The sequence below is a fragment of the Trachypithecus francoisi genome, unplaced genomic scaffold, assembly GCF_009764315.1.
Source record: "Trachypithecus francoisi isolate TF-2019V2 unplaced genomic scaffold, Tfra_2.0 Contig01585, whole genome shotgun sequence".
Taxonomy (NCBI): Eukaryota; Metazoa; Chordata; class Mammalia; order Primates; family Cercopithecidae; genus Trachypithecus; species Trachypithecus francoisi.
Window position 1 is genome coordinate 5,935,320 of NW_022681444.1, and position 20,617 is coordinate 5,955,936.

At 52.3% G+C, this 20,617-nt stretch overlaps 1 protein-coding gene across 7 annotated transcripts; it reads right to left on the reverse strand.

Annotated features, from left to right (window-relative positions):
• Positions 1 to 28: 28 nt before the first annotated feature.
• GOLGA2 (golgin A2) lies at positions 29 to 20,600 on the reverse strand. 7 transcript variants are annotated; one of them, XM_033192203.1, is made up of 27 exons: positions 20,446 to 20,600; positions 18,432 to 18,554; positions 17,361 to 17,441; positions 12,966 to 13,070; positions 12,665 to 12,708; positions 12,482 to 12,545; positions 12,002 to 12,061; positions 11,738 to 11,818; positions 10,831 to 10,869; positions 10,514 to 10,564; positions 10,332 to 10,425; positions 10,129 to 10,235; positions 7,243 to 7,301; positions 6,772 to 6,913; positions 5,854 to 5,943; positions 5,642 to 5,749; positions 5,361 to 5,448; positions 4,653 to 4,990; positions 4,264 to 4,377; positions 3,324 to 3,569; positions 3,164 to 3,239; positions 2,630 to 2,739; positions 2,158 to 2,376; positions 1,968 to 2,070; positions 1,779 to 1,885; positions 1,545 to 1,701; positions 29 to 1,481 (listed from the first exon to the last, which is right to left on the reverse strand). In XM_033192203.1, the coding sequence occupies exons 1-27, from the start codon at positions 20,527 to 20,529 to the stop codon at positions 1,243 to 1,245; spliced, it is 3,129 nt and encodes a 1,042-aa protein (XP_033048094.1). In that variant the 5' UTR covers positions 20,530 to 20,600; the 3' UTR covers positions 29 to 1,242. The 7 variants fall into 7 exon arrangements, with proteins under 7 accessions (XP_033048094.1, XP_033048134.1, XP_033048113.1 ...); XM_033192211.1 differs by having other exon boundaries at positions 38 to 1,457; XM_033192243.1 differs by lacking the exon at positions 17,361 to 17,441 and having other exon boundaries at positions 29 to 1,457.
• Positions 20,601 to 20,617: the final 17 nt, after the last annotated feature.

A 20,617-nucleotide genomic window follows, 5' to 3' on the forward strand; every position in this document is an offset into this window, starting at 1 on the left:
GAGAGAAACAGGAACACGCCAGGCGGAGCAGTATGGCTAAATCCATTTATTCCGAAATAAAAAGCAAAATAAACAGGAGTCGCATCACCAGGGCGCCACGACCCCATCCCCGCCTCCTTCCTCTGTCCTATGCTATCAATAAATAAGTTTCCCAGCCCCAAATAATTATTAGAACCTCCTCCCCATGTGCCAGCTCCAACCTCTGCTAGGTATGATACAGGGGGCTGCCCTACCCCTGGAATATACAAAATGTTACACAGATACAATATGTACACTGGGGAAGCGGGGCCACCCCAGCAGCCCGTGCCCTCACCTGGTCTACAGTTAACCCCACTGTCCTGCCTCAGCTGCCTCTGTGTAAGAAGACGGGAGCCCCCCTGAGGGAAAAAATGCTTTGGTGAGAGTGAGGAGGCCATGAGGTCTCCTCCAAACAAGTCAATTCTATGAGCCTCTGGCTATTAAATAACAATCATAATCATCCAGAAATTTAAGGAGTCAGCCCTGGCCAAGGTGGCAAAGGGTCTACACATTTGTCTCCCCCCATTAGACAGGGGTCTTATTTGCTACTGTAAGAGTAAAGGGGTGACTGGGAAGGGGTGGCAGGGACATGATGGGGATAGAGCCTCCGGCCCCACTTCTCCAGGCTTTGCTGACAGTGGCCTGCTTTTTAAATTTTTTATCCTGACTTTTTTTTTAATCTGTTTTTTTTTTGAGACAGTCTCACTCTGTTGCCCTAGCTGGAGTGCAGTGGCACTATCTCAGCTCACTGCAACCTCCGCCTCCTGGGTTCAAGTGATTCTCCTGCCTCAGCCTCCTGAGTAGCTGGGATTACAGGCACATGCCACCATGCCTGGCTAATTTTTGTATTTTTAGTAGAGACACGGTTTCACCATGTTGACCAGGCTGGTCTTGAACTCCTGACCTCCTGAACTCCCAAAGTGCTGGGATTACAGGCGTGAGCCACTACACCCGGCCTTTTTTCTTAACTTCTATACCATAACTTACCCATAACCTTCTTTATCCCGTAACTTCTTTTAATCCCATAACTTTAATTTTTTTTTAAGTTTAGTGGCTTTTAGATGAGTGATCTTCACCTCATCTGCACCTGTCTACCCCCGTTAGACAGGGGTCTATGCTTGCTACTGGAAGGGTAAAGGGGTGACTGAGAGGGGGTGGTAGGGATATAGTGGGGGCAGCGTCTCCAGCCCCCCTTCTTCAGGCTTTGCTGACAGTGGCCGGCTTTTAGATGACAGTGATCTTCACCTCATCGTTCTCGTCAGCCCGGTAAAAAAAAGGAATGCAGGGGTTGCTGCCCAAGCCTGGGCGCTCCCGGGGGTTCTGCATCTCACGAAGCAGCTGCATGATCTGCTGTGCAGTGGGATTGTCACGGGGAGAACCCTCCCTGGCCTCTCCTTGGGCGGGCTCCGCACTGCCAGTGAGGCTCACCTCGCAAAGATCTTTGGAGAGAGAGAGGCAGGGCTCTGAGTGCCACATAAGCCCTCCCTTGCTCCTGCCTGCCCACCCCTCCCAAGGGTTCTACTCACCACCCTGCTGGTCGGCAGCCCCAAGCTCCTGGGGGGCTGGGGCCCCTGGAGCGGGCTCATTGGCAGGGTTCTGGGCAGCTGCCAGGAATCTGCCATGCCACTCGCTGCGGTCGCCCACAAGCCGTAAGACCAGCTCCTGCAGCTCCAGCAGCTTCACCTGGAGGGAGGGGTGCTAAGCTGCCATGCCCATGCCCGTGCCCACCTCCACCCCCACAGAGATGTTCCACACCCTACCTTCATCTCCTCCTTGTCTTGGGCCAGCCTGCTGATGTACTCCTCCTTCTCCCGGTGCCGCTCCTTCAGCACTGCCCTCTGACTCTGGTACAGTGCGATGTACTCTCCTGCGAGAGGACACGGCTCAGATACTGGGTTCCCTCCGACCACTGTGCAGCTCCTCCTGCCGTGCCCTGGCCTCCCACTCACCAATGGTGTCTGTCTCTCCAGACAGCTGGATACAGCGATGTTCCAGTTCCTCTACCCTCTCCTTCAGGTCCGCCTTCTCCTGCATGAGCTCCATAAAGCGGCTCTGGAACCAAAACAATGGAGTCACATCTTGGCAGCGACCTGCCCCACCCCCACCCTTCTTGACGCATGCCAGGAGAGACTCATTCACCTGCAGCTTCTCCATGGCCCCCTGCAGGGCCCGGTGGGTTTCCCCACACACAGAATCGCCCCCAGTCCCTGGGGCTGGGGCTGCCACCTCAGGCTCCTTCTGGGCCGAGGCCAGCAGGTGAGCCAGGCGCCGGCAGCGCACCCTTTGCTCCTTCAGCTGCCCACGTAGCCTTGCCTGCTCCTCCTCAGCACTGGCTACAGCTGAGTTGAAAAATGCCACCTGCAAGCAAGAGAGGTGCATTCTTGTAGGAGGATATATAGGACGAACAGGCAGGGAGGTAGAGAGCAGCCCTTCCCTTGGCGCCTCAGAGGCTGCACTTGTTGGTCCCAGGTGAAATGGTGTCTGACCACTGGCTCCCAGGAAAAAGGTGAGTCTGAATAAATCAGAAGGCCAGGAAACCAAGAGCAGAAGGGGGTCTGGGAGGGACCACAGAGGGAGGCAGCAAAGGCCAGGGAGGGGGAGTCAGCCTCACCATGGCTTCCCGGCTCTCCAGGTCCTCCGGGATGCTTGGCATGGGCCGAGGCACCGCCTCCACCTCCTCCTCCTCCTCCTCCTCCTCCTCCTCCCTGTCCAGTCCATCTCCTATGGGGGTGACCAGAGGGGTCATCAGACAACCCAACAAGGGTACAGTGTGCCCACCTCTGCCCCCACCCTCACTGTGTGACCCTGGGCCAGCCCCTCCCCAGAAGGGAATGAGCAGCGTTTTATTTTCTTCTTTTTTAAGAGCCAAGGGCTCGCTATGCTGCCCAGGTGCAGTCCCACTACCAATCAGCATGGGAGTTCTGACCTGCTTCATTTCTGACCTGGGCAGGTTCACCCATCCTTAGGCAACCTGGTAGTCCCCTGCTCCCAGGAAGTCACCATAATGATGCCAAACTTAGTGTGGATACTCAATTGGCATAATGACCAGCTGTTCTAAAGGTCTCTTCCAACTCAATTCTACACTGCTAACAGTCCCCCCTTCCTCCTGGGGCTCTCTCCTCTTCCTGTGAGCAGGTTCCCGTACCTTCCCCAGGATGAGCCATGACGCTCAATTGGGACCGTAGCTGCTGGTTCTGCTGGGTGACAGCTTCCAGGCGCTCCTAAGGGGCCAGGAAAGAGAGTGAGAAGGCATGGAGGTTGCCAGGTCGTCCCCCTTGGGGCCCTGCCCTCAGCAACTCCCTCACCTGGGCTTCCTGCAACTCTTGGCGGGCCATCTCGGCCACCACTTTGCCCTGAGCTTCCTGCTGCTGCAGCTGGTCCACGAGCTGGGTCTGCAGCAGTAACTGGTTGTGCAGCACCTCCTTCTCAGAGGTTAGCTGCTGATAGGTGGCCACCTGCTGCTGATAGGCAGCCACATACTGCTGCAGGTGTCCCAGGTACTGGTCTCGCTGCTGCTGTAGACTCTGAGCCTCTTGGCTCTTCACCTCCACCTGTAGGAAGACGCTGGGCGTGAGGGCAGGTGGTGGCCTGCTTTCAGATTTGGGGCCCATAAATAGGGTAGCGAGGGCTCTGTGAGGCTCTGTTGCCTGCCCAGACTTCTGGCCCCTTGCTCCAGGCCTAAGTGACTGCCTCCCTTGCCTAGAGCCTCCTGGCTTCTTTCCCAGCCTCAAATCTCACACCCTGCTTCCCACCACTTAAACTGTAGGCCATAGACTGGTGGAAATGCAGAGGGAGCCAACCACCATCTGCTAAGTGTGCTACATGCCTAATGCTTTCCGTGTATTATCTCATTTAATTCTCCACACCTCTGCAAGGAAGATGCTAACTTCCTTTTTAAGTTAAAGAAACTGAGGCTTAGAGATGCAGAGTAGCTGAATGCTGACCAGTGGAGCAGAGGCCAGAATTCTGTTTGAACCTAAGGAGCCTCTTATACCACTGTCTCTTTCCCTATGATTGGGGGAAATCCATGCCTCTAGTTGGGACGATGATGTCCAGATCTGAGAGGAACCCAGGGCTATCCACCTCTAAAAGTCAGATGGCAGGGAGCAAGAAACAGTCACAGGACTGCCCCGGAGGGCGCTGGGGTCCCCTGTTCCCCAGGCTGGAGCTGCCTCTGGCCTCACACCACCCCTCCCGAGAGGCTAATGCCCGCCTCCCAGCACTTCTTGGATGGGGTGGGGTTACCGTTTCCTTCAGCTCGCTCAGCTTCTCCTGCAGCTCACCCAGCTTCTTTCCCAGCTCCCTCTTGACGTGCTGCTCCGACTGCAGTGCGCTGGTGATCTCCATGTTCTCATTAGTCTGGACAGAGAGAAGCCATCAGCGGCCACCCACTGCAGCTGGAGACCCCAGAACTTGCTGCCTTGGTGTTTGCCTCCCATGGCACCGGGAAGGGTGGAGACAGGTTAGAAAAATCATCCCCTCTCCCCTACAGCCATCGGAGCAGGGCTCTGGCTCACAGGTGCCTCCAGAAGTACCATTTCACGTGAGGGCTACACTGCCCCACTTTACAGGTGGGAAAACAAAGGCCCGGAGGGCTAGTGGGGAGGGTAGGTTCTCCAGGTGGGGCTGCGCACCAGCTTTACGAATCCGCTCTGCAGCTCAGCCAGCTGCTCCTTGAGCTCCCGGTTCTGGGAGAGTGCGCGGCTGATGGTGGTGCGGTCATTCTGCATGGTCTCCAGGATTTGCCTGCGCGCCTCCGCCTGCTCCCCCCAGAGCTCGGCCGCCCGCTCCAGCTCCAGCAGCCTCTCCTCCTGCTCCCGGTTCAGGCGACTCAAGCCCTCATTGTCTTGCACCTGGGCTTGGAGCTGTCCTGCCAGACTCTCCAGCTCCTTCCGTAGGTGCTCAGCCTCCGCTTGTAGCTGCTGCTCCACCTCGGAGGGCCCTGCTGGGGGCTCTGGGGGCGGGGGTTCAGCTGAGAAAGGAAGCAGACAATAAGGGCCTCTAGATTCTCAAAGAAAACCCTCCTCTTGGTCCGTAGCTCCTCTCAGGCTCCCCAAACGTGGCCTCCCTGCTAATGATTCCTTGCACCCGGATGTTAGCCAATCTTCCAAGCCACTTTCCAATAGTGACAACTGTGGGTGGCCGACAACAGGCACTCCTCCCTCTTTGCTGATGGGGCACTGAGGCTTGTGGAGATGATGAGACTTGCTATCTCCTGGCACAGACCTCTTTCCCTCTGCCTCAAAGCCCTTCCATCCACCCAACTCCGTGGGGCATTCTAAACCACCCCCACAGCCCTCTGACCCCAGTCCTGCTCCCAGGTTACCCCAGCCCCAGCTTACCCATCTGGTTCCTCAGTTCGGCCAAGCTCGTCTCCAGCTCCTGTACCCGACTCATGCTACATTCCTTCTCCTCTCTCAATGTGTGCACCTGCCCAAAGCACAGCAGGAAAGGGCCCTGGAGAGGGGCTGGTGGCTGGACAGGCTACCATCTCCCTCTCTGCCCCCACCTCCACAAAGGCCAGACCCATGAGCACCTCTGGCTGTGCTCCCATTTCACAGATGCCCAGAAAGATCAAGTGACCTATCTAAGGTTGCAGGGGAGCTGAAGGGTCAGGTCTCACCTGCTCTGACATCTGCTGCATCCTCTGCCGCCACATGGCGCTCTCTCCTTTGAGATTCTCTGCATATTTATCTCTCTCCATTTGTAGTTGTCTAACCGACTCCATTACCTGCAAGAATGGCCACTGAAATTAGGAAGGCCTGTCACTGGTTGTCACCTACTCCTGGCCACCTGGGGCCATCTTCCGTCTACATCCCTCCCTACATCCCTCACCTGCCCCAGGTGTGCTTCCAGCTGTGCCCGCTCCTCCACGGCCTGCTGTAACTGCTGGTTAGCGTCAGGGGCTTCACATCGGCTTGAAAACTGGATGGTGGAGAGTGAGAAGTTTTAGATCTGGGGAGTCCAGGCCGTTCCCAACAGTGCCCCTTAAAAGGGCTAGGGCTAGGGCTAGGCTCAACGTGCAGCTCAGTCAATACAACTCTGCTGTCACGTTTCTTTGCTTTAGAAATAAAAAATAATTTTATAAAGATCTCAGGCCAGGCATGGTGGCTGATACCTATAATCTCAGCACTTTGGGAGGCTGAGGTGGGTGGATTGCTTGAGCTCAGGAGTTCAAGACCAACCTCAGCAACACGGCAAAGCCCCGTATCTACAAATACAAAAATTAGCCAGGCATGGTGGTGTCGCCTGTAGTCCCAGCTACTTGAGAGGCTGAGGCAGGAGGGTGGCTTGAACCTGGAAGGTAGAGGTTGCCGTAAGCTGAGATCGCGCCACTGTACTCCAGCCTGGGTGATAGAGCGAGACCCCGTCTCAAAAAAAAAAAAAAAAAAAAAAATCTCTACCCTCTACTATTACCATGGAATAGTGAAAGTGCTGGCTTGAACCTCAGAAGAAATAAACAGACTCATGACCTAGCCATATAAATGTAATCTCTAAAATAATGATTTTCACCCATGATGCTTTAAAACAAAACAAAACAAAAATTGTTTTAAGCCCTAACCCTAAGATTCTGATTCCCCAGGTCCCCAATTTGTAGATTTTTAGCACTCTCTAGAGGATTTTACGCCAGGACTGGAACAAGGACCCAAATTTTCAGCTCTTGGCTGCAGCCTCCCCATGCCCTGCATGATCCCTAGACCATGGCCCCAGCTGGATGGGGCTCCCACCACCCATGGGGCTGCAGCCTCTTGCCTGTTGAAGCAGGAGTTCTGTCATCTCTAACTTCTTTTGCAGTTCTTCCAAGTTAAGTTGCATGCCAGCCTTCTCAGTCACTAGGACCCGAAGCTTCTCTTCCAATTCTGATTTCTCTTGCTTCAGGTCTTCATTGTTTTGGCTACGGCCAGAGGTAATAGAGAAAGGAATGAACAAAGAACAGAAAGGACTGCTTTGGTGATCTACCCTCTACCCTCACCCCACAACCACAGAACTGTGGCACTGGAAGGAACCCCAGGAATCAAAAGTCACATGTACAGGCCAGAGATAAGACGTGAGTTACCCAAGGCTACACCATGAGTCAGTGGCGCAGCTGGCACTAGAGCTTTGCTGGGCACACATGCAAACTTGTATGACCACCTCACCATGCTTACCTGTACCCCCCACCTCCCAGCACACCACCCATGCTAAGGGCCCCCAGACCTCCCATCCCACCATCCCCCATCCTACGTGTTCTTGTATAACTCCAGCCTGAGGGCATCTCTCTCTTTGGTTAACTCCTTGTTGTACTGTAAACACAGAAAGGTTAAGTCAGGATATAGCAGGCAGAGGAGCAGCTGGCCCACCAGACCAGTAACAATAGCTACAGTAACCACTCCACAGTAACACTTCTTCACTCTTAATCACACTTGACATGTTTTCAAGGCATTTCCAAGCCCGCGGTCTCATTTTGTTGCATTTTGTTGTCGTTGTTGCTTCTGAGACAGAGTCTCGCTGTGTCACCCAGGCTGAAGTGTAGTGGTGAGATCTCAGCTCACAACCTCCGCCCCCCAGGTCCAAGTGACTCAGCCTCCTGAGTAGTTGGGACTACAGGCACACGCCACCATGTCCGGCTAATTTTTTTTGTTTTTGTTTTTCTGAGACGGAGTCTCACTCTGTCACCCAGGCTGGAGTGCAGTGGCGCCATCTCTGCTCACTGCAAGGTCCACCTCCCGGGTTCACACCGTTCTCCTGCCTCAGCCTCCTAAGTAGCTGGGACTACAGGTGTCTGCCACCATACCTGGCTAATTTTTTTGTATTTTTAGTAGAGACGGGGTTTCATCATGTTAGCCAGGATGGTCTCGATCTCCTGACCTTGTGATCCACCCATCTCAGCCTCCCAAAGTACTGGGATTACAGGTGTGAGCTACCACACCCAGCCTAATTTTTGTATTTTTAGTAGAGATGGCATTGCACCATGTTGGCCAGGCTGGTCTTGAACTCCTGACCTCAAGTGATCCACCCGCCTCAACCTCCTAAAGTGTTGGAATTACAGGTGTGAGCCACCGCTCCCAGCTGGTCTCATTTGTTTTTAAAAGAACTTGGTAAGGGTGGCCGGGCACGGTGGCTCACACCTGTAATCCCAGCACTTTGGGAGGCCAAGGCGGGTGGATCACGAGGTCAAAAGATCGAGACCATCCTGGCTAACACGGTGAAACTCCATCTCTACTAAAAAAAAAAAAAATACAAAAAGTTAGCCAGGTGTGGTGGTGGGTGCCTGTAGTCCCAGCTACTTGGGAGGCTAAGGCAGGAGAATGGCGTGAACCCGGGAGACAGAGCTTGCAGTGAGCCGAGATGGCGCCACTGCACTCCAGCCTGGGTGACAGAGTGAGACTCCGTCTCAAAAAAAAAAAAAAAAGGCCGGGCGCGGTGGCTCACGCCTGTAATCCCAGCACTTTGGGAGGCCGAGATGGGCGGATCACAAGGTCAGGGAATCAAGACCATCCTGGCTAACACAGTGAAACCCCATCTCTACCAAAAACTAGCCAGGTGTGGTGGCAGGCGCCTGTAGTCCCAGCTACTTGGGAGGCTGAGGCAGGAGAATGGCCTAAATCCGGGAGGCAGAGCTTGCAGTGAGCTGAGATCCAGCCACTGCACTCCAGCCTGGGTGACAGAGCGAGACTCTGTCTCAAAAAAATGAAAATAAATAAATAAATAAATACAGAGCTTGGTAAGAGTGGAAGGGACAGGAAAAGAGAGCGAATTTATATATGTATGTATGTATGTATTTATTTGAGATGGAGTCTCCCTCTGTCACCCAGGCTGGAGTGCAATGGTGCCATCTTGGCTCACTGCAACCTCTGCCTCCCGGGTTCATGTGATGCTCCTACCTTAGGCTCCTGAGTACCTGGGATTACAGGCATGCGCCACCACACCTGGCTAATTTTTGTATTTTTATTTATTTATTTATTTATTTAGAAACGGAGTCTCCCTCTGTCACCCAGGCTGGAGGGCAGTGGTGTGATCTCGGCTCACTGCAACTTCTGGCCCCGGGTTCAAGCAATTCTCCTACCTCAGCCTCCCAAGTAGCTGGGATTACGGGCATCTGCCACCACACCTGGCTAATTTTTTGTATTTTTAGTAGAGACAGGGTTTTGCCATGTTGGTCAGGCTGGTCTCAAACTCCTGACCTCAGTTGACCTGCCCGCCTCGGCCTCCCAAAGTGCTGGGATTACAGGTATAAGCCACCACACCTGGCCAAGATTGAATTTACAGCTGGCTAACAGAGGCCCAGAGAGATCAGATAATATTGCTATTATTATCATTATGACTACCACTGTTTGAACCTTTATTGAGTGTTTCACCAGGCACCATGCTAATAATCCCATTTAATCCTCATAACCACCACATGAGACAGCTCACTGCAATATTATTACCTGTATTTTGTAGATGAAAAATATGTAGTATTAGAGGTTAAGTGCTTGCCTAAGATGACTTAGACAGAGCTAGGATTTGAATACCCAGGTATATCTGACTCTCTAAGTTCATTTGTTCCCTGGGGGTGGGGGCACAGATAGGAAGAGGGAAATTAATCTTTTGTTCAATTTTTGAAAGGATCATACATTCACATAGTCCAAAACTCTGAAGATACAGAAGGGAAGTATCTTCCAGCCATGCTGCTCCTCTCTCCTGAGTTTTTTACGAATCCTTGCAGACATGTTTTATGTATACTGTCATAGTACATATGTACAGACATATGGACACACAGACACACACTCACGTTCCCTCTCTCTACACAAATGGTAACGTACTAAAGATACTCTTCTGTACCTTCACAGAACAAATACCACATTCCCCAACCTAGGACTTGGCCAAGGCCACAGCCAGGTAAGGGCAGGGCGGGCACTTGGCCTCCGAGCTCTGCGTCCAGTGTTCACTCCCCACAGTGCCCCCCAACCCACCCACAGCAGCTGACTCAGCCCCAGGATGCCTCTAACAACCACACACAAAAGCAGTGACAAATGGCCCATGCTGCCTTCTGGGCAGGACACTCAACCCTGCAGAAGAGACCTTTAGGCTCACTCCTCCATCTGGGAAGCCAGGCTGCCAGGGTTCGGGGCAGGCAGTTGGACTCACCCTGTCTGCTTTCTTCTGCTGCGTGGAGACAGCAGACAGAGCCCGCTCCAACTCTCCCACACGCCTCCGGGAATACTGCAGGCGACTGGCCAGATCTTCGGACTCTCCTGGAATGAGAGAGGTTGAGATGGGGTCCAAAGGACTCACCCTAAAGGCCTGTCAAAGTGCCAGGTTGAAGGATGATGGGGTGCCCAGATGCCCACCTTCTTTCTGCCTGGCAGCATGCTGAGTGTGCGCCAGGGCTGTCTGTAACTCAGCTTTCTCTGATACGAGGATCCCTATGGTCTGAATGTGAACCTTTGGGAGGAAACCCAAGCAAGTGCTGAAAAAGAAGGAAAGAAACATTCTCCAGAGGACAGGGCGGAACTTCACCCCCTCCACTCACCTGTAACTGCTCCCTTAGGGCTCCCTGCTTTTGGTGGCATTCTTTCTTTTCCTACAGGAAGAGGAAGACAGAGCTCTTACTAGGGGGAGGCAGAGATGGCACAGCAAGGGACATGCCCCCAGAATGCCACCAATGCCCCAGGACAGGCCCGCCCGTGGGACCAGGTTATCAGGGACCCTGTGGGGATGGGGTGGAATCTTGGGGGGTGAGCCTTCTTCCCCAGGCTGGGAGCGGGTGAGACGAGACTGAGGCCTCTACATTTGAGTGCCCCCCAAACCCAGCTGTCATGTTGTGAGCAAACAAAGAAATCACGTTACTTCTTCCAACTGATCCGTAATTTCTTGGTTCTGTTGTTTCTGTGGGGAAGAGTCAAAGGAAGGTGACTGAGGGTGGCCCCCTCAACCCTATTCCCCAGACCAGGAAGGGGTAGGCAGGGGCCAGGAATGGATTTTAAAGGCAAAGTTCTCAGACCCAATGGGAACATGAACTGCTAAACTCTCCTCAGGCTCCCAACAAAAGGGGATTTGTGTCTTTGTTGGTTTTTGCCCATAGCCACAGAACTGAAAGTCTGAATCTGGATTCTCTTGAAAGGACAGTAACATAAACCTCTAGAGATGGAGTGTGAGAAAAGCCCACCTTCTGCCAGTTTGTGATTTAGAAAGGTGTATTCATTCAACAAACATTTGCTGAGCACATATAGGCCAGGTACAGTTCTTAATAGCAGGGATATCAGACAGAAAAAGACAGACAGGAGCCCTTGGCCCTGAGGTTTACATTCTAGTGGGCCTTTCAATCTTCGACTCTCAGAGCTAAGAGACCTTTGATACTCTCTAACTCTACCTCCTCAGGAAATGTAAGCCCAAGAAGGAGAGGTGGCTTATCCCGAATCCAAGAGCAAATTAAGGACTGAGTCAGGGTGGAAATACGGGGCTCCTGACAACCAGTCAGGCTAGTGCTTCCCCAAGAGGCAACAATCCCAGGGCATGTGTAACAAGGACTCAAGCAGGGGTGTCTAGAGAAGAGAGAGTAGGCAAAGAGGGCAGCAACAGAAGAGCCATGCTGCATGCTCCGTGCTCTGGGGTCCCTCCAGCTGAGGCCTGGGCCCCCCAGCTCCCCATTCGCCCTTGGCACCAGGGGCCCCCTGCCCCTTTCTTCAGGGTCCCAAGGGGAAACTGGAGCCCAGGATTAGCAGCGTGGAATCAGGGGACCCCACTGGACTCTTACCAATTTCTCTATCGTGATATTGAGTTGTTTGTTTGTTACATAGCTGGAGTCCAGGGCTACCGCTAGCTGTTGGTACCGGCTCTGAGGCGCATGCAGAGAGGAGGAGTTGGAGGAGGATTGGGGGGAGAGGTAGAGAGAGCAATCATTAGGGTTGGGGGGTGTGTGGGCTGTCTCAGCTGGCAGAGGGGCACCCAGCCCCCGCTGTGGGAGGAGGTTGGAGGGCTGGCCTCCAGGGTCACTGGGCCACGGCCCAGGGCCTCTTACCTCCAGATCCTTCAGGTTAGCAGATGATGCAGGGCCCTCCCCATTGACACATGTCGTAGACTATAAGAGATGAGAGTGCACTTGGAGATGTTCTGTCTCCTCAGTGTCTAAGCCCTCTGACTTCCTTTCTTCCCCAGCAATTGGCAACATTTTCTCTTCTAACTTGGACCCTTTGTCCCGTAACCCCTTTGTGCCAACTTCTCTCATGGTTTATATTTCCCCACCATCCTTCCTTCCCGAGCACCTCTCATCCAGTGCTTCTGCAGCAGGATAAAATGATGCAACCAGTCACAGGGTCCAACTCCTTCATGTGCACAACTTCAAGGGAGAAAGCTCAGGGAAGAGCCGACTTCCTCAACATTACCCAGCACATTGGCTGGTCCCAGGATCTTCCTTCTCTTGTGAATCCCTGCCTCAGTTTCTTTCTATCATAGTTCCCTTCCCCCCACACCCCACTCTGGGCCTCCATTTCTGAGGTACCTCACAAACAAGACCATTGAGCTGTTGGGAGAGTTGTCGCAGGCTCTCGGTTGATGAGAAAGTCCTAGGGATGGAGAGACAGGGGTCAGGGGTGCAGGTGGCTCAATGGGAAAGAAGGTCATGGGCAGTGGCCTCCCTGACTCTCTCGGCGTAGAGACTGCCGCCCCAACAGGAGACACTCACTTGGTTTCATCCATGAGATTAGGAACATTGTCAGCATCATGATTCTGTGTGGGAAGAAACGTATGAGATGGTCATTCAATGTCTGCTAAGAATCACCCAGGACAGGGTGAGTCAAGCTCCCAAACTCATTCCAACAATCTTCCATATCCCCAGACCTCAAGAAAAAGCCTAGTCTGAGCGTTCCCCCAGCCCGTTCCCCAGGAAGAGCCCTTGGCCTTAGGAAACAAGCTACCTGTGAAAGGAGAAGATAATCCATAGTAGGTACAGGAGGGGAGTGGGCAGAGGGGGAGGAGGCACGAACCTGAGATGCCGCCATGCTAGTGAGACTGGCACTAGGGGAAGGGACACCGCCAGGTAACACGGTGTCATCAGATGGTTGTAGAGAATCAGCATTGTCCTTGGGTGTCTGTCACAGAACAGAGCAGGGAGTTAGGGGGCCATGCGGGACAGAAGGTGCCTCAGTGCCATGAACACAAGGGTGTGGAACAGGTAGGATAGGTGTTGCTGCAGTCAGAGTGACAGTCACACATGCTAGGAGCCACTCGGGTGTGGATATGGTTGCCCAGGCCTTGGGCTGCTAGGCAGCATTTCAGATGGCCAAAGCTCAAAGCAGGGGCTGCACAGCCTCCTTCATGAACACGAGGACCTCGCTGTCTCTGGAGCTCAGCAAAAGACAGCAGCAGGCACTGACCTGTGGCAGCCACAGCAGGCGGGAGGATGGTGTGCCAAAGTCAGGGAGGAGAAAGGCACTGTTCTTCCAGAAGGCCAGTCTGTGCTGCAGAGTGACCCTAACTGGGCCCCTAGTGGGCAGAGGATGGTGATGAGGAAGTAGTTGTCTGGGCAATGCACACCGTAGCTATCTGCCTGCCTCTCGACTCCTGTCCTCCCTTCCCTTCTCCCCTGCAGTGGCACAATCATAGCTCACTGCAGCTTCCACCTCCTGGGCTCAAGCAATGCTCCCACCTCAGCCTCCCTAGTAGCTGAGATTACAGGTGCACACCACCACGCTCAGCTAATTTTTATAGAGATGTGGTCTCGCCGTCTTGCCCAGGCTGGTCTCAAAGTCCTGGGCTCAAGTGATCCTCCCAGCTTGGTCTCCCAAAGTGTTAAGATTATAGGTGTGAGCCACGGAACCTGGCCTGTCGGCTGTGTTTCTGATTCAGACCTTTCCAGGGAAAAAAAAAGTTACCCAACTAGGAGCCTCTCCCCAACTATCTGGAGGTAAAAAGAGAATAAACCATGGCTACCACCCCCACCCCAACCTCTTACCTCCAAAAACATCTACCCAACCAAGAAACCACCCCAGAATACAGAGGTAAGACATCTGCCCTATGGCTCCTGGCAACTTGGAAGTTGTGGTGCCTCTTTCCTGGGAATCGTACCTGGGGACAATCCTAGGATTCAGAACTCGGGGTCACGTGGAGCCTCTCTCTTGCCCCCAACTGGACCTACCTGCTTGATCAGAGCCCCACCCGGCCTCTCTCCAGGCTCTGGCCTTACTCTTGACCCAAGCCTCTGGTTCTAGACGTCTTCTAATATCTGACAGGCCAGATGGGCAGACAGCGGAAAAAGCTGGCTGACCAGCTAAGCTGGACAAGAGAAAAACACCAGGGAGCCAGGGCCTGGCCACAGAAGCTGGGTCTGCGAGAAGTGGCTACACCTCTCTCCAGGGAAGCTGGGTCTGGGGGAAGTGGCTACACCTCTCTCCAGGGAAAGGACTGCGTGCTCGCTGGACCCTTCAGCCCTGGCCTCTGAAAACCCAAATCTGCTTCCCTCCTTAGAGCAAGTGCTGCAGAGGCTGGTGGAACTGAAGATGAGCCAAGCTGTCTTTGCATCTTTGCAAGTTTACTGTGACCATGGAACCTGATGTTGCCTTGACAATGCCTACAACTGAATCTAATAGGTCAGAGCAGGGGTTCAGCTGCTGGCCAGGCATAAGCCTTGAGGGAAGGCTGGCACTCCTAGCAATGGACCCTGCAAGTCTTTAGGGCCCTCCTGGCAACCTGGGTTCCCACTGATCTCTAGGATTAGACACAGGAATGCTCAGAGGAAGGGAATTTTTTTTTTCTTTTTTGGTTTGAGATGGAGTCTCACTCTGTCGCCCAGGCTGGAGTGTAGTGGCAAGATCTCCGTTCACTGCAACCTCTGCCTCCTGGGTTCGAGATTCTCCTGCTTCAGCCTCCCGAGCAGCTGGGATTACAGGTGTGTGCTACCACGCCCAGCTAATTTTTGTATTTTTAGTAGACATAGGGTTTCACCATGTTGGCCACGCTGCTCTCGAACTCCTGACCTCAGGTGATCTAGCCTCCTCAGTCTCCCAAAGTGCTGGGATTACAGGCATGAGCTACTGCGCTTGGCTGAAAAAGCATTTTTTTGAGGACTTTTTGACACACATAGCGTGATTATTTCATGAGCAATCAAGTTATTTCATAATTTTAAGTCTTGTAGCCAAGATGGAGTTTTTAAAAAAGCCTACTCTCCTCAAAATGTCCCATCCCATTAAGGTATTTTTTCTCTCTCCATTATTCCCTACTTCTGGAAATGTTATCAGCTCTACTCAAGATACTACAATCACGGGCCTCCATTCCTGGAGTAGAAAACTTACATGGTAATGAAAATGAGAAATTAAAAAAAAAAACCTACATTGGAAACAGTTATGGATATAGAGAAGGTATAAAAACAGCAAGGGGCTGGGCATGGTGGCTCACGCATGTAATCCCAGCACTTTGGGAGGCCAAGGCAGGTGAATCACTTGAGGCCAGGAGTTCGAGACCAGCCTGAGCAACATAGCAAAACCCCATCTCTATTAAAAATACAAAAAAACATGGGCGGGTGCAATGGTGCAACATCTGTAATCCCAGCTACTTGGGAGGCTGAGGAATGAAAATCACTTGAACCCAGGAAGGGGAGGTTGCAGTGAACCAAGATCACACCACTGCACTCCAGGAGAAAAAGCAAGACTCTTTCTCAAAAACAAAAACAAAACAGCACGAAGGAAATATGAGGATCTAGGCCTTTGTTTCCAGAATAGAGGGACCTGGGCTGGCACAGAATCTCAGAGCATAAGGAAACAGGCTGCAGACCCCCTAATCCACTGGACCATTGGCAGAGCAAAAGCCAAATACTCAGCTACAGGATGCTTTTAGGCCTGTGCTCCCCAACCGTACCACTGAAGTGTCTCCTCTGAGCTGGCAAGGTGAGTCACAGCACCTGGACAGACCTGATCAACTGGAGGGTAACAGGTGTGACGACTAGACAACTCTAACAGCAGCCAAGGCTGCTCTGTCTCAGTCCCTCTCCCCATACCCATCTCCAACAGGCTCTATTTGTGTCCTGCTCCTCTGGCTTGGCAGGAAGGAGTTCCCCAGGTGAGTCAGAGATGGAGGAAATGCGAAATCACAGCCAGAGGAGGTTGTCTCCTAGCCCTGTGTACACCCATGCCCTACCCCCCAGCAGGGTCCCTGTGTTCCTGAAAGGTGATCTGTGAGTTCACACTCTGGCCATGGCCTCACCACTCCCCCGGCCTCCCTCACTCCCCATATGGATTAATGTTACCCACCTTTAATCTTCAAGCCAGCCTCAAATGCCACCTTCTCCAGCCTGGAGTCCATTCGGAACCAACCTCCCCCTGAGCTGAGCATTTGGAATGGTCCAAAATTATCTCTTGCCTCCTTCAAAGGAGTCTGCCTCCCTCAGTGTGCAGCCTACCTTGTTCATCTATTTTCTCCACTGTTTATTTATCAAAGTGCCTTTGTTGTCAAGAGCCCAGTGAATATGGCTAAATGTCCATTTGGAGAGATTAGGGGCAGAATGTCTTGGTCACTCATCTGTTTGGTTAACCTCACATCTTTTACAGTTAGTTCCTCTGAAAAAATAGCTTCAATCCTTCCAACTATAATGTGGACTCATTTTCTCTTAACCCTTTGTTCCCTACTCTTAAACCAAAGTGAATTAATTAAAAAAAAAATCACTAACTTCTATGTGGTTTACTGATCTTTGCCTTTAGGGCAAAACCTAAAGGTCCGTTGGGTTTTTTCTTTTTTTTTTTTTTTTCATCTCTCCTAGTCTGAGAGTACCCACAATAGGCATTCAAAAGCCCAAATCCTGGCTGGGCGCAGTGGCTCAAGCCTGTAATCCCAGCACTTTGGGAGGCCGAGGCGGGTGGATCACTTGAGGTCAGGAGTTCAAGACCAGCCTGGCCAACACGGTGAAACCCCATCTCTACTAAAAATACAAAAATGAGCCAGACATGGTGGTGGGCAACTGTAATCCCAGTTACTCAGGAGGCTGAGGCAGGAGAATCACTTGAACCAGGAGGCAGAGGTTGCAGTGAGCCAAGATTGTGCCACCGCACTCTAGCCTGGGCAACAGAGTGAGACTCTGTCTCTGAAAAAAAAAAAAAAGAGAAAAAAAAAAAAGCCCCAAATCCCACACACCTCTGAAAGTTATTCCCAAATTACCTTTAAACTGTTAAACTTTAAGGTATGTCTCACCTTCTCCAAGATGATAAAAGATTTTGGGGAAGAATAAAAACCCAATCAATCAAGCAAGTGAAGAAGCGGACATAAACAGGCGGAAGGTTAATGGCAGCAACATAAATTAAGCCAGAGGCAAAGTATCCCCCAAACCAGAGAAGCCTCAGGGGCATGCACAGCTGGAGAGAGCAAGCCAGAGAGGGGTCTCGGCACTGCCTCACCTTCCACTTGTCCAATGGGGGGAGCGCTACCCCATTGGAACGGTTAAGGTCGGACACCAGCACCTTCAGAATGTCCTGAATCTACAGGAGGCGAAAGGGAAAAACAAGGGCAGGGGGAGAAAGGTAGAAGTGGCTTAGAGAGAGGCAAGAAAGTCAGGGAAGGAGGAAGATGTGGGTTCAGGGAAACGAAATGCTGACGAAGAGTGGAGGAGATCAATACCATGGCCTGTGCCACCCTTCCAAATGGCCACCTGCTGCCTTGCCGGGAGCAGAAACAAATAGATGGAAAAGTCCCCTGCAGGACGCAGTCACACAGAGTGGAGTCACCTGACCAATGCGGCTCTTAATATGCTCATTGGACCCTTCTCCTTAGGCCTAGGATGTGGGCAGTGAATCTAGTAGAGCTACAGACCTCCACCTCCATTTTAAAATCCAGACTTCTGAGTAAGGGTTCACTTGAACGAAGGGGGCTCCAGCTAAAAAACAAGTTTGAAAGACACTGATCTTAACCAATGTCATCTTACAGAGGAGGAAACTGAGGCCCAGGGGAAGAAGTGGTTTTTCTGTGGTCATGCAGCAAGCTGGTGGCAAAGATGAACTCAAAAGTTAGATCTTCCCCTAATCCTAGTGCCTGGGGCTCTCCTCACCACATCCTGGGGCCGTTTCAATGACTCCTAAAGGGATAGCCTGATGGCCAGTGGCTGTTCTCATTGGCCTGGCTTCCCCTTGAGACTGGAGATGAGGAAAATGAAACAGCAACTACCATTTCCTGAGTGTCCTGGGTGTTTACAGCAGGCCCTGTACTAGGGATTAACATAAAAACAACAATAATAACAAATCTCATTTAAACTTCACAAGTGTAAGTAAAACAATACTTCACTACAGATGTGAAAAGAGAGGCCCAAAAAGCTCAAGCAATTTGCCCTAAATCACATCCCTAGCAGATGGACAGGTAGGATACAAACCCAGAACTCTTAATCAGTACCCAACAGTTCTTCCACAATCATAACAATGACCCTCCACTGCCCCTTGGGCCCCCTGTCCCCAGGAGCCTGGCCAGCCAAGACTCACATCCTCAGGTGAGTGGCAACCACCAGAAGTGGTTGTCTCAGGGTTACTGCCATTTTTTATTTTCTTCTTCTTTTTCGCTCCTGTAGGAACACCAGGGCTGTTCCTCTGCTGATATTCTCTCAACTGTGGAAAAGAAGAGCAGTAATACTCATGAGATCTACAAGCCCCTACAGTTACATCCTACAATTTTTCCAAAATACTCATATATACCATCTGATTTAACGCCACCAACAAGTCTACAAGGTCTTGTCACAATCACTTAGTGACTGAGAGGGATTGATACCACGGCTTAAAAAAACGCAAGAATTGAACTTAAACTCAGTCTTCTGACTCCAAGCTCTGGGGTTTTGCCACAAATCAGCAGCTGCCAGGGGCCAAAACCAGAGACAGAGGTACCTTTCTACCTCTCATCCCAGAAACAGGATGAGAACACTTAGGGGACTGGGTCCTAAGATCAAAAGTTGGTTTCACGCACCAATTACGGTTCTGAGGGGGATTGCGACATCACTACATTCCACTCCACCATGGAGAATTCAAATATGAGGTGGAGAAGTCAAGCCTGGAATCCCAGTTACTTGGGAGGCTAAGGCAGGAGGATTACTTAAGACCAGGAGTTCAAGGCCAGCCTGGGCAACACAGTGACACTCCGTCTCTCAAAATAAATATGTATCTTAAAATGTGGGCTGGAACATTAAGTCGGCAGGAACTGTACACCGTGTGGTTTAGAGTCATACATCCTCACACGTTTGTTAATGTAAGAAATGCACCAATGCCTCTGAAACTTTTACATCAATGTATCCTCATGGCAGAAGGCAGCCTTTCTGTTGAACCTGGGAATTCAACAGAAAGAGGACAACCCAAGCCTCATTTCAGAGAAAAGTCTGGTATACTCTTAGAAATGTATGTGACTGTCATCCCTAAGTACATTCATGTTTTTTTTCTCAAGAGAATAAAGGGAAACTGATGCTTCAGAAAGATATTTATCCTGTGGCACTTCAAGTACCCCAGGCTGAGATGATATGAGGAAGATTCAAGCTGTCAGGTTCAGTTTCCCAAGACCTGTTCCACAGGAGATAAGCAGATCTCATTCCAGAGACCACTGAAGGGCACTCTGGTCCCAGAATCACGCAGAATTCGAATATGAGGTGGAGAAGTCAGAAAAAAAATGTTAGTCTCTCTGGAGAGTAGAAGCCTGGGGGAAAATCAAAACCAATCCCGTTCTCACATTGCCACCCAGAGATACTGCCAATGTTTTCAGCTCACGGGGGAAGTGTAGGCTTTTCACACTATCAGTGTCTATGTTAAGGGTGTAAGGCAGCCTGAAATCTCTCCCTCCTAGGTCCCATAGTCCCCAATCCCTTCCAGCTGGACATTTATGCTGTGACCAAAGGAACCAGAAGCGGGATGAGAACTTAGGGGACTGGGTCCTAAGATCAAAGACTGGTCTCGCGCACTAATTACGGTTCCGAGGGGGATTGTGACGTCACTACATTCCACTCCTGGGGGGGAACATCAGCGCGACGTCCGAGTCGCTGCTCCCCGATGGGGGAGGGGAGCGCAGGGACAGGACCCAGGTCCTTGGAGACGCGAGCCCAAATCGCCCAGGGAGGTCTGGTTTGGGGCGACAGGAGGTGAGGGCCGAGTCTGGAGCGGGGAGCCCCGGGAGTCACGGGCCCAAAGTCACTGGCGAGGGCAGGGGTCTGAGTTGCTGGGGTCCTAGGTCCTTGGAGATGCCAGCCCAAAGAGCCCTGGGGCGGCAGGAGGTGAGGGCCGAGTCTGGAGCGGGGAGCCCCGGGAGTCACCAGCCCAAAGTCACCCGGGGGCGACTGGCGAGGGCGGGGGCTGGGCGGCTGAGGGGGCGGGGCTGGCTGACAAGACTTTTGTGGGGGGAGCCCAGGGGCGCTGGGGGGAGCCCAGCCCGTGTGCCTCAGGAGTGGCAGGGACTCTGGCCGTGGTCCTGCCATCGGAGTGGGGCTGGGGCTGGGCCGGGGGGCCGTGACCCGGTGCACTTTACCTTTTTCTTCGCTGCGGCCAATTTGCTCTGTCGGGTTTCTTCCGACATCGCGGGGCGGGGAGGGAGGCGGGGTTGGGGCCACATCAGCGCGATCCCGGCAACCACTGCGGAAGTCAGTCAGCCACCGCGCAGCTGTGCGACCGAGCCAGAGGAGGCGTAACCAGGGCGGTAC

Coding starts and splice junctions, on each gene's coding strand:
- GOLGA2 (XM_033192203.1), bottom strand. CDS start 20,529: ATGTGGCCCCAACCCCGCCTCCCTCCCCGCCCCGCGATGTCGGAAGAA. Junction 10,236..10,331: donor TGCTGCCAGGCAGAAAGAAG/GTGGGCATCTGG, acceptor CTCTCATTCCAG/GAGAGTCCGAAGATCTGGCC. Junction 4,378..4,652: donor AGAGCGGATTCGTAAAGCTG/GTGCGCAGCCCC, acceptor CTCTCTGTCCAG/ACTAATGAGAACATGGAGAT.